The sequence below is a fragment of the Tachysurus fulvidraco genome, chromosome 25, assembly GCF_022655615.1.
Source record: "Tachysurus fulvidraco isolate hzauxx_2018 chromosome 25, HZAU_PFXX_2.0, whole genome shotgun sequence".
NCBI lineage: Eukaryota > Metazoa > Chordata > Actinopteri > Siluriformes > Bagridae > Tachysurus > Tachysurus fulvidraco.
Window position 1 is genome coordinate 4133070 of NC_062542.1, and position 13796 is coordinate 4146865.

Sequence of the window (13796 nt, forward strand, 5' to 3'; positions counted from 1 at the left end):
AAAAAGTATCGCTGGAAATTGAAGTCAAGGCTCGAGGACTCACCTGTCGTGCTCTTTGTCTACCAGGTGATAACGGGCACGGAAGGCAACGAGCCGAGCGTAGTAGGCAGGTGCGGGGATGGAGACGGAGCGTGTGCAGCGCACGTACGTATGGCACAACTGGTAGGTAAGAATCTGGAGCTCATCGGCGGTGAACCGATTGTCGTCCCACAGCACGTAGTAATGTGACGGGCGGCTGGTGCCCTGAAGCACAAACAACTAATTCTTTAGTAAACTTATAAGTATACATTTTTGGGGGTTTTTTTCCGTTTCAGTGCCATTATTTAATTCACCTGAATTCCTGCATGACTGCACAGGTAGAAATCAAACTCGAAGGGATGTGTGATGCTGGTGTCGACTGTGGTTCCTGCTGGAATGTTGCCGCTTTTCCCGATCTGGGGGGGGACCAAATTTTTTAGTTTATTTTCAGATTTAACCTGAAACCTGTCGTAGACTCGGCTGAAACCAAACGGCGCATGCACATTTTTTTTTCCTTCTCCCCATTCTAAGTCATTGAGCGTGACCGTGTTTTTGTGCGAGTTCTCAGCCCGTAGCTTTCACTTGCTGACTCATTTCGGAAACTCACCCTCTCTGACTTGTCGGCGCAGAACAGCCGGGTGTGGTGCCGCTTCTGCACCACGATGTAAGTGATGCCGGGCTGGTAATCCTTCTCCAGCTTGATGCATGCATCCCGGATTGCCAGCAGCTCATAGTGCAGGATCTGCAGGACCATAGAAGAGGCATGAGTCACGCTGCCTCATCATCTCCATGATCTCATTCGCTAATCGTTCCCGAACACTGTTCCCGAAAACGAGTGTCTCTGTTCATCTCACGCCTCATTAAAGCAGAAATACTTTACTGTGATGTTTCTAATAACTAACAAGTCCCTTGTCCATTTTTTTTCTTCTCACCTAAAGAAAAGGGACTAATTGTAATACGTCAATTTCTTACCGTGGGTACGTGTTATTCCACAGTTTACAGGAAGCTTATGTTTTTTATTTATTAATGATGATAAAGATGTGATTCTTTTTGTGTCGTAGAACATCTACAAATTAAGCTGTTTCCGTTACCACATACATTTCATTCTCTCTCTCTCTCTCTCTCTCTCTCATAGCATGTTGTGTTATCAAGAAAATACACTCTCTCACTCTCTCACTCATTTTCTACCGCTTTATCCGAACTACCTCGGGTCACAGGGAGCCTGTGTCTATCTCTGTCTATCCTTCGATTTTAACATAAACCACATTTATCATTTATTATAAGGCTTTGAAATACGTGGCTCATCCTCAACAAGAGTCTCTGCGAACAGGCTTCTACCATAGAAACGATAAAACTACCATCGGAACCACTTTACCAAAAGTTTTCGACTTAAATGTTAGAGGGAATAAAACGAGTATTTCAAACAACAAAGCAGAGAGAATCTGCTGTAATTGTAGTTATGTTTTGTTACTACTGTAATTGCACTGAACTCCAACAAGAAGCCATTAACACACACGTGAACGCCGGTAAACGTCCGTGTTCATTCAGACCAGGCGGTGAATGACGTACACATCTGATGGACGTGCATAAGTCAGAACTGAGAGGTTTTTATACAGAAGAGTAGCATTACGTCAGATACGGGAGGCGACTGTACTGTACACATATTCGATCCTTTATCAAAACAGGAATTTGTTAGTACCGGTACTGAGAATTTGGTGTTTAATACAGATATATGAGATCTATGCAATATAAGAGCTGTCATACTGTCAAACAAGCGGTTTGAGGGAATAGAGGTTTCTGCATAGTCATGAGAAGAGATATATATATGAGCCAGAAAAACAGCTGGGTGCTGCTGGAACTATTTTTAGCAAGAGTCTTGCTGTAATAATGGACAATCCTCAAGTATGTTGTCATTGTTGTTGTTCTTTCAGCTGCTCCCTGTTCAGGGTCACAACAGTGGATCATCTGGTCCACATATTTGATTTGGCACAAGTTTTTACTCCGGATGACCTGACGCAACCCTCTCATTTTAAATGGCACCGAGAATAAGCTAGGAATCGAACCCGGGTCGCTGCAAACGAGAGCAAAGGATCTTGCCGCCGGACCAGCGGGAGGCTTAGACAATAAATAAATGTATAGAGACAATAAAATGCAATATTTATTTGTGCAAAAATCATAGCTTTGACCTTTACCGTTGTTTAACATTAACGAATTAACTCGTGTTAATCGATACAGATTAAAGCTCGAGCTAATGAATATTTAACAGAGGGAATATTGGGCATGAATAATTATTAACAACCTTTTTTTAAGTCGCAATAAATATTCATAAACATCATTTATTTATTGAAAAATAATAATAATAATTTATGATACATATTAACTCGGTGTGTTATCTTAATGCCAACTAGCACAAAGCTCATAATATTAGAATACCTCATGTGGTAAATAATGAAGTGAATGAATAGTGAAGGATAAAAGTTTGGCTTCTTGTATAGACAGACGAAAGAAACCCTAAGAACTCTGAAGGAAGTAAACAGTGTGTGACGATGATGTCAGAGCTGACCTGAGGTAGCTGCCCTTCTGGAACGCCGTCCCTGTAGAAGATGATGCGGGTGGGTTTGAAGCGGGTGGATTTGTAGAACTGGATGAGGAGCTCGCGCACCATGTAGGAGAGATCTTCGATGATCTCCTGACGCGGCCTCTGCACCCGCACCGTGGCACAGTACCGACTGGGGTGGGCGTCCATACTGCCCACTACCTGGAAAGAAAGATGACAGAGGAAGATGAGAAGAACCAAAGTAAAAAATACAGAGTCTGAAGTAAAAATCATAGAAACTTCTGGAATCTGTATTACTGTCAAGTTTGAGGATCTTTTCTTGTGCTTAATGTAAACATCATTATCGCCTTAAACGTTTCCCTTCTGAGCCTCGTTCCTCTCAGAGTTCCTTCCTCTTGTCATCCTACCTCTAGGCTGCTCGTTAAAAATGTAACAAAAACAGAAACAAATTACTTGTACAGAATTAGCAGCAAACGAAGGACCAAAATAGCATCTTCTCCCGGCGAGTATGAGGCGTAAAACCTGTCTGTCTGTCGTCCTGTAGTTATCGTGGATTACATCCGAGATGGAAGATGTCGGAGATGCTGACCGCTTCAGTAACGTAGCCATAAAGATGTAGATCCTTTCAGTGTGTAATGTTATGTAATAGATGGCTGGAAAGGTTTTGCTCTCTATACATTGCTGTAAAAATGCTGCCATCTAGTGTTTAAAGGGAAAACATCGAGCCCTTATTTCACCTCCCTGGTTGAGGACGTGTGGTCAATGGTGCTTACTACCACACCCTACACACGCACACGCTCGCACACTTACTCGCACTCCTACTCCACCCACACACACGTTTCTCTTGTTCGTGTTTCTCTCTGGTGACTCAGACATTTGTCATCACCGTCCGCCGACTGAAAGCGCTCCAGAGCTGACAGGGTGTGAGGTGACGTAGCTGCCGGATACTGTGTGATTCATCCACCAGCCACATCCTCCCTCTCTCTCTGCTAACCACTCCTAATTCCTTCCTCCTCCACCTCTGTTCTGTCCCTCACCCACAGGCAGTACTCTTTAAACGTCACGACGGCTGAACCGAGGGGCAAAGCGGTAATGCCCGTTTATTATACAATATATAAAAAAGAAACAATGAAAATGGAACGATTAAAAACTTTTTTAATAGAAAAATAGATGGAGTTATATAAATATAATGGGGGAAAAAACTAGATGAAAACGAAATAAAGCAAAGGAAAGGGCAAAAAAAAAATCAATAAAAAAAAGAAAAGAAAAAGGAAAGCAAACAGAAAACTGAAAAAATAAAGACAGAAAATGAGCAAGAGAGACTTCGCTAAATTCTCGTTCGCCTTCAGACTGGAATTGGAGTCTGCGTAATCTCTGCAGTCTGAGCTGAAAGTGTCCTTAAAAGTGGCGTTCGCAAGAAATGGCAGTTGGGAACGGAGAGAAACAGGGACAGTCTTCTGTAAAATCTGCAAATCAATCACTGGGGTTTACACATCTACAGCCTTGTTTACACATCTACAGTGTGTTTACACATCTACAGCCTTGTTTACACATCTACAGCCTTGTTTACACATCTACAGCCTTGTTTACACATCTACAGTGTGTTTACACATCTACAGCCTTGTTTACACATCTACAGTGCGTTTACACATCTACAGCGCGTTTACACATCTACAGCGCGTTTACACATCTACAGTGCGTTTACACATCTACAGTGCGTTTACACATCTACAGCCTTGTTTACACATCTACAGCCTTGTTTACACATCTACAGTGCGTTTACACATCTACAGCGCGTTTACACATCTAGTGTGTTTACACATCTACAGCCTTGTTTACACATCTACAGTGTGTTTACACATCTACAGTGCGTTTACACATCTACAGCCTTGTTTACACATCTACAGCCTTGTTTACACATCTACAGCCTTGTTTACACATCTACAGCGCGTTTACACATCTACAGCGCGTTTACACATCTAGTGTGTTTACACATATACAGCCTCGTTTACACATCTACAGCCGCGTTTACACATCTACAGCGCGTTTACACATCTACAGTGCGTTTACACATCTACAGTGCGTTTACACATCTACAGTGTGTTTACACATCTACAGTGCGTTTACACATCTACAGTGTGTTTACACATCTACAGTGTGTTTACACATCTACAGTGTGTTTACACATCTACAGCCTTGTTTACACATCTACAGCCTTGTTTACACATCTACAGTGCGTTTACACATCTACAGTGTGTTTACACATCTACAGCCTTGTTTACACATCTACAGTGCGTTTACACATCTACAGCGCGTTTACACATCTACAGCGCGTTTACACATCTACAGTGCGTTTACACATCTACAGTGCGTTTACACATCTACAGCCTTGTTTACACATCTACAGCCTTGTTTACACATCTACAGCGCGTTTACACATCTACAGTGCGTTTACACATCTACAGTGCGTTTACACATCTACAGTGTGTTTACACATCTACAGTGCGTTTACACATCTACAGTGTGTTTACACATCTACAGTGCATTTACACATCTACAGTGTGTTTACACATCTACAGCGCGTTTACACATCTACAGTGTGTTTACACATCTACAGCCTTGTTTACACATCTACAGCCTCGTTTACACATCTACAGCCGTGTTTACACATCTACAGCCTCGTTTACACATCTACAGCCTCGTTTACACATCTACAGTGCGTTTACACATCTACAGTGCGTTTACACATCTACAGTGTGTTTACACATCTACAGCCTCGTTTACACATCTACAGCCTTGTTTACACATCTACAGTGCGTTTACACATCTACAGCCTCGTTTACACATCTACAGCCTTGTTTACACATCTACAGTGCGTTTACACATCTACAGTGCGTTTACACATCTACAGTGCGTTTACACATCTACAGTGTGTTTACACATCTACAGCCTTGTTTACACATCTACAGTGCGTTTACACATCTACAGCGCATTTACACATCTACAGCGTGTTTACACATCTACAGCGCGTTTACACATCTACAGTGCGTTTACACATCTACAGTGCGTTTACACATCTACAGTGCGTTTACACATCTACAGTGCGTTTACACATCTACAGTGTGTTTACACATCTACAGCCTTGTTTACACATCTACAGCGCGTTTACACATCTAGTGTGTTTACACATCTACAGCCTTGTTTACACATCTACAGCGCGTTTACACATATACAGCCTCGTTTACACATCTACAGTGCGTTTACACATCTACAGTGCGTTTACACATCTACAGCGCGTTTACACATCTAGTGTGTTTACACATCTACAGCCTTGTTTACACATCTACAGCGCGTTTACACATATACAGTGCGTTTACACATCTACAGTGCGTTTACACATCTACAGTGTGTTTACACATCTACAGCCTTGTTTACACATCTACAGTGCGTTTACACATCTACAGCGTGTTTACACATCTACAGCGCGTTTACACATCTACAGTGCGTTTACACATCTACAGTGCGTTTACACATCTACAGTGCGTTTACACATCTACAGTGCGTTTACACATCTACAGTGTGTTTACACATCTACAGCCTTGTTTACACATCTACAGCGCGTTTACACATCTAGTGTGTTTACACATCTACAGCCTTGTTTACACATCTACAGCGCGTTTACACATATACAGCCTCGTTTACACATCTACAGTGCGTTTACACATCTACAGTGCGTTTACACATCTACAGTGCGTTTACACATCTAGTGTGTTTACACATCTACAGTGTGTTTACACATCTACAGTGCGTTTACACATCTACAGTGTGTTTACACATCTACAGCCTTGTTTACACATCTACAGTGCGTTTACACATCTACAGCGCGTTTACACATCTACAGCGTGTTTACACATCTACAGTGCGTTTACACATCTACAGTGTGTTTACACATCTACAGCCTTGTTTACACATCTACAGTGCGTTTACACATCTACAGTGCGTTTACACATCTACAGCCTTGTTTACACATCTACAGTGCGTTTACACATCTACAGTGCGTTTACACATCTACAGTGTGTTTACACATCTACAGCCTTGTTTACACATCTACAGCGCGTTTACACATCTACAGTGTGTTTACACATCTACAGTGCGTTTACACATCTACAGTGTGTTTACACATCTACAGCCTTGTTTACACATCTACAGCCGTGTTTACACATCTACAGCCGTGTTTACACATCTACAGCCGTGTTTACACATCTACAGCCTCGTTTACACATCTACAGCGTGTTTACACATCTACAGCGCGTTTACACATCTACAGTGTGTTTACACATCTACAGCCTCGTTTACACATCTACAGCCTCGTTTACACATCTACAGCGTGTTTACACATCTACAGTGTGTTTACACATCTACAGCGCGTTTACACATCTAGTGTGTTTACACATCTACAGCCTTGTTTACACATCTACAGCGCGTTTACACATATACAGCCTCGTTTACACATCTACAGCCGCGTTTACACATCTACAGCCTCGTTTACACATCTACAGCCTCGTTTACACATATACAGTGTGTTTACACATCTACAGCCTTGTTTACACATCTACAGCGTGTTTACACATCTACAGTGTGTTTACACATCTACAGTGCGTTTACACATCTACAGCCTCGTTTACACATATACAGTGTGTTTACACATCTACAGCCTCGTTTACACATCTACAGCCGCGTTTACACATCTACAGCGCGTTTACACATCTACAGTGCGTTTACACATCTACAGTGCGTTTACACATCTACAGTGTGTTTACACATCTACAGTGCGTTTACACATCTACAGCGCGTTTACACATCTACAGCCTTGTTTACACATCTACAGCGCGTTTACACATCTACAGCCTCGTTTACACATCTACAGTGTGTTTACACATCTACAGCCTTGTTTACACATCTACAGCCTTGTTTACACATCTACAGCGTGTTTACACATCTACAGCGTGTTTACACATCTACAGCGTGTTTACACATCTACAGTGCGTTTACACATCTACAGCCTTGTTTACACATCTACAGCGCGTTTACACATATACAGCCTCGTTTACACATCTACAGTGTGTTTACACATCTACAGTGTGTTTACACATCTACAGCCTTGTTTACACATCTACAGCCTTGTTTACACATCTACAGCGTGTTTACACATCTACAGCCTTGTTTACACATCTACAGCGCGTTTACACATCTACAGCCTTGTTTACACATCTACAGCGCGTTTACACATATACAGCCTCGTTTACACATCTACAGTGTGTTTACACATCTACAGCCTTGTTTACACATCTACAGCCTTGTTTACACATCTACAGTGTGTTTACACATCTACAGCCTTGTTTACACATCTACAGCGCGTTTACACATCTACAGTGTGTTTACACATCTACAGTGTGTTTACACATCTACAGCCTTGTTTACACATCTACAGCCTTGTTTACACATCTACAGCGTGTTTACACATCTACAGTGTGTTTACACATCTACAGCCTCGTTTACACATCTACAGCCTCGTTTGCACATCTTCAGCCTCGTTTGCACATCTTCAGCCTCGTTTGCACATCTACAGCCTCGTTTGCACATCTACAGTGTGTTTACACATCTACAGCCTTGTTTACACATCTACAGCGCGTTTACACATATACAGCCTCGTTTACACATCTACAGTGTGTTTACACATCTACAGCCTTGTTTACACATCTACAGCCTTGTTTACACATCTACAGCGTGTTTACACATCTACAGCCTCGTTTACACATCTACAGCCTCGTTTACACATCTACAGCCTCGTTTACACATCTACAGTGCGTTTACACATCTACAGCGTGTTTACACATATACAGCCTCGTTTACACATCTACAGCCTTGTTTACACATCTACAGTGTGTTTACACATCTACAGTGTGTTTACACATCTACAGCCTCGTTTACACATCTACAGCCTCGTTTACACATCTACAGCCTCGTTTACACATCTACAGCCTTGTTTACACATCTACAGCGCGTTTACACATCTACAGCGCGTTTACACATCTACAGTGCGTTTACACATCTACAGTGCGTTTACACATCTACAGCCTTGTTTACACATCTACAGTGCGTTTACACATCTACAGTGTGTTTACACATCTACAGTGTGTTTACACATCTACAGCCTTGTTTACACATCTACAGCCTTGTTTACACATCTACAGTGCGTTTACACATCTACAGCGCGTTTACACATCTACAGCGCGTTTACACATCTAGTGTGTTTACACATCTACAGCCTTGTTTACACATCTACAGCGCGTTTACACATATACAGCCTCGTTTACACATCTACAGCCGCGTTTACACATCTACAGCGCGTTTACACATCTACAGTGTGTTTACACATCTACAGTGCGTTTACACATCTACAGTGTGTTTACACATATACAGCGCGTTTACACATCTACAGTGTGTTTACACATCTACAGTGCGTTTACACATCTACAGCCTTGTTTACACATCTACAGCCGTGTTTACACATCTACAGCCTCGTTTACACATCTACAGCCGTGTTTACACATCTACAGCGTGTTTACACATCTACAGCGTGTTTACACATCTACAGCGTGTTTACACATCTACAGCGTGTTTACACATCTACAGTGCGTTTACACATCTACAGCCTTGTTTACACATCTACAGCGCGTTTACACATATACAGCCTCGTTTACACATCTACAGTGTGTTTACACATCTACAGCCTCGTTTACACATCTACAGCCTTGTTTACACATCTACAGCGCGTTTACACATATACAGCCTCGTTTACACATCTACAGTGTGTTTACACATCTACAGCCTTGTTTACACATCTACAGCCTTGTTTACACATCTACAGCGTGTTTACACATCTACAGTGTGTTTACACATCTACAGCGCGTTTACACATCTACAGCCTCGTTTACACATCTACAGTGTGTTTACACATCTACAGCCTTGTTTACACATCTACAGCCTTGTTTACACATCTACAGTGCGTTTACACATCTACAGCGCGTTTACACATCTACAGCGCGTTTACACATCTACAGTGTGTTTACACATCTACAGCGCGTTTACACATCTACAGTGTGTTTACACATCTACAGCGTGTTTACACATCTACAGTGCGTTTACACATCTACAGCCTTGTTTACACATCTACAGCGCGTTTACACATATACAGCCTCGTTTACACATCTACAGTGTGTTTACACATCTACAGTGCGTTTACACATCTACAGTGCGTTTACACATCTACAGTGCGTTTACACATCTACAGTGCGTTTACACATCTACAGTGTGTTTACACATCTACAGCGCGTTTACACATCTACAGCGTGTTTACACATCTACAGTGCGTTTACACATCTACAGCGTTTTTACACATCTACAGCGTTTTTACACATCGGTGTCTGATTTTCACTGTTGCAGTGTCACACTTCTAATACTAATGGGGACATTCCTTAAAATGTTTCCACAGTGTGTTCGAGCCAACTAATCAATGTCATCACCATCACATCACCATCACATACTATCATCATCACCATCGGCACTGTCATCATCTCCACCATCAGGGTCATCATTATCTTCAGCACCATCATCAAGATCACTCTCATCACCATCGTCAAGACCGTCATCACCCTCACGGTCACTATCATCACCATCACTGTCATCGCCATCATCAACATCGTCAGCATCACCACCATCACTGTCACTATCATCACCATCAATGTCATCATTATCAACATAACCATCATCACGGTCACTGTTATCACCATCGTCATCACCATCACAGTCATCATTATAAAAGTCATAATCATCATCACTGTCATCACCATTGTCATCACCGTCACAATCATCACCATCATAATCCTCACTGTCATAATCATCGTCATCACCATCAACATTTATCAGTGTAATCATAATCATCGTTCAATCCTTTTTAATTATGTGTGTGTGTGTGTGTGTGTGTGTGTGTGTGTGTGTGTGTGTGTGTGTTGCACATCTAAGAGGTACGGTGTACAGAGATGTGCTTACTGCAGTGATAGAGGGCTTTTTCCCGTCTCCAGCTGGTGGGTGTGTGACATCTGCACCCAGGAAGATGACAGGCTGCTGGAACACTGCGGACCTGCCAACGTATCACACACACAACCTGCTTATGCCTGATAACATGTCAACACACACACACACACAGCCTCTCTTTCAACAGCTCATTTCTATCTGTTTCCTTTCAGATAAAATTCTCATGGCGGATCATGTAGCTCTCACTCCTTCCTTCTTACTCTCTTTCTTCCTTCTCTGTGTCTCTCCCTACCTGTTTCTTCCCCTCTCTCTGTACATATCTCTTCCCTTTTCTCTTACTCTCTCTCTGTACATGTCTCTTGGCTTCAAGCTCTCAATGTATCTCTCTCACCTTTGATGTGGTACCAGGATGTTGTTTATGCCACCGAGTTTGACGTTGATCTTCAGGCAGAGGTTAGAGAGCGTCTGCGGTGACGTCTTCACTACGTTCTTCACCTGTACGCACTGAGTGGCCATTCCTAGGAGAGTGTCTCCTACACGCTTCACCTCCGCTACACACACACACACACACACACTTAATAAAAATAAATACCTTCCTATTTAAAGTACTAATGACAAAAGAACGGCTAGAGCTGGCAGTAATGATCACTGCTGACTGTCAGACAAAAGCTTCAGAGAACAACCAACATGATCACCTTCACTTTTTCACTAGGAAAAAAATCCTAAAGCTGTTTTTATACAATCACGTGTTCATCCCAGGAAGCTTTAAACTAATCTAAAAACTTCCTCAGATGTTACCAGGGATGATTTGAGTGCCTGAGTACACAAACTTTTTTATGTTGTTCTACTGGGGCAAAGTGTGTTGTTCTGAACTGAACAGTCAGTTATCAGAGGATTGAGTTGTGTTGTTGTGTACCATAGACAGGCGTCTTCCCGGGCAGGATGACGATGATGAGCTGCAAGCCGGAGTAGGTGTTTTTAAGGTGCCTGAACATGGGCTCCACGCTGTCGGCTCCCTGGGCGTATTTACAGAAACACGGCTGGCCCTGGATGGGCATCCCGGCATCCTTCGAGATTTTACGCAGCTGATCTGTGAAGTTCCTGCAGTAAAGAGAGAGTGAAAGAGTTTCAGAGTTTCCACTACACTTTCACAAGCAGCACAATGAGAGGAGATGAGATCGGACCGCACTCACTTGAGCACCTCTTCACGACACTGTTTCTGCGGGGCGAAGCAGGCGATGGCCCACACTTTGATCTCGATGCCGTTGTAGAACTGTTTCCCCCTCATGTCCCACACTCCCTGGTTGGGTGTCGCGATAGCTCGGTTCTGCAGAGAGAACACTGAAGTGAGAAAATTTTACATTACACCTTAAATTACACACTGATTAACACTACAAACTGGATCCTGGCTCTGGCAGGAGGTTTTTTTTTTTTTAACAAACAAAGAAGCAAAGAGAGGGAGGGAGGGAGGGAGGGAGGAAAAAAAGGAAGAAATAAAAAAGCATAAGAAATAGAAGAGTATATAGAAACTAAACCAAGAAATATAATTTGAAATAAAAGGAGAAAAGATATGTAATACATGCATAGAAAAAAAAATTTAAAAAATGAAAACAATTAACAAAAAAAAGGCAACGACGAAACAGACAACAGTTAAAAATAAGACAAGAAAAAAAATGCAAAATAAAAATTACAATTAAATAAAAAAATAAAGATTTAAAAACATTATTAACTTTTTTTTATTTTCTTGACAAACCCGTATAACGTCTGAATCCTTTTAAACTAAATTATTGAAAAAAAAGAATCGATAAGGTAGAATCTTTTCACATATTAGTAGCTCCTGGGTGAGAAAACGGCGGCTGTGCGTCTTACCCTGCCTCCGTACTGCAGGATGGGAGCTGGGAGGACTCGACCCGTCACCTCCGCCATGTCGTCCCGCACCTTGATCCCGAACTCTTGAATGTAGGGATCCAGATTAAAATTAGCGTTCTTCATCTGCACAGAGACGCACGGAGGACGAGGGATTACGAGTGGGGAAAATGTCTGAGGTTCACGTAGCATGGTTACTATTACCACCTTAAAGATTTTACATTTCACTAATTAAAGAACTTTTTGTCCGTATACGATTACACGGGATGTAGTGAGATATCGTGGATTATCAGAAGACGTTAACGCCCTAGTGTTAAGAGTCTTATGCGATGTGTACGAGTGTCACTTTGCATAAAAACGTCTGCCCTACTGTATGTATAGAAAAAATGTTGTATTTCTATCCGTGAACACTAGAGGGCGGTGCTCACCAGTCTGCTGATCTCTTCCTGCCGGTCTGGTGCTGAGCGCGCTGTAGCCTTGATCATAGTGGACGTCTGATTATCGGTCAGTTTCTTGATGCATCTCTGCCCCGCTACGATGTTGCACACCTGACGAGAAAAGAGGGAAGAAAAGAAATAACTTATTTTAGTTTAGTTTTTATCGATCGAACCCTTCGTCCGAGAAGTATTTCTTCAACGAGGTGGACTCACCTCCAGGGGCAGGTATGTGTGTTTCTGCTCCTGGCCGACCTGCAGACAGGGCAGGTGAGGGTACTTTAGCTGCAGGTTGTACTTCTGCTTAAAATACTGCGCGACCGTGCACTCCACCGTCTGCCCGCTCTCCAGCTGCAGAGGGAACCTGCGAAAACATGCACAAAGTCACAGCCGTTATTTCTCAGTAATTAACATCTCTGACGTTTTCAGAGTAACCGAGTTCCATCAGTGTCAATGCTAAAAAACTAGAATTCCCGTTCCTTATTGACTGAGAAAATAAAAAAATAAAATAAAATAAAAATAGTATTTTAGAGGTTCGGTTAATTTCCTTTAATGTTTGTTTGTATAGTTATTTAAATTATTATGGCTCATTTTTGTGCCGTGAGTCGGGGGCACACACTCACGTCTGGTGACTGGCGGGACGGCGAGTGACGTTACACACTCGATACTTCCTTTTCATCTGGCCGCAGTGCGTCACCTCCACCTTCAGGCCTGAAACACACACACACATATACATAGACACAGATACACAAACACACACAGATACACAGACACACACACAGATACACAGACAAACACACACAGATACACAGACAAACACACAC

The 13796-nt window shown here is 42.3% G+C and overlaps 1 protein-coding gene across 2 annotated transcripts in view; it reads right to left on the reverse strand.

The window, feature by feature from the left end:
- Nucleotides 1-13796, reverse strand: part of ago1 (argonaute RISC component 1) — a 28581-nt gene that overhangs the window by 3281 nt on the left and 11504 nt on the right. Inside the window, exons 7-18 of one of the 2 annotated variants that reach the window (XM_027153840.2) lie at nucleotides 13596-13683; nucleotides 13189-13336; nucleotides 12967-13086; nucleotides 12542-12664; nucleotides 11866-11999; nucleotides 11589-11773; nucleotides 11064-11223; nucleotides 10688-10778; nucleotides 2582-2776; nucleotides 626-760; nucleotides 333-434; nucleotides 44-243 (exon numbers count right to left, since the gene is read on the reverse strand). In XM_027153840.2, the coding sequence (XP_027009641.1) occupies nucleotides 44-243; nucleotides 333-434; nucleotides 626-760; nucleotides 2582-2776; nucleotides 10688-10778; nucleotides 11064-11223; nucleotides 11589-11773; nucleotides 11866-11999; nucleotides 12542-12664; nucleotides 12967-13086; nucleotides 13189-13336; nucleotides 13596-13683 (1681 nt within the window). Of the gene's footprint in view, nucleotides 1-43; nucleotides 244-332; nucleotides 435-625; nucleotides 761-2581; nucleotides 2777-3750; nucleotides 4042-10687; nucleotides 10779-11063; nucleotides 11224-11588; nucleotides 11774-11865; nucleotides 12000-12541; nucleotides 12665-12966; nucleotides 13087-13188; nucleotides 13337-13595; nucleotides 13684-13796 lie in introns of those variants that run through there. The other variant, XM_027153841.2, reaches the window with a different exon arrangement.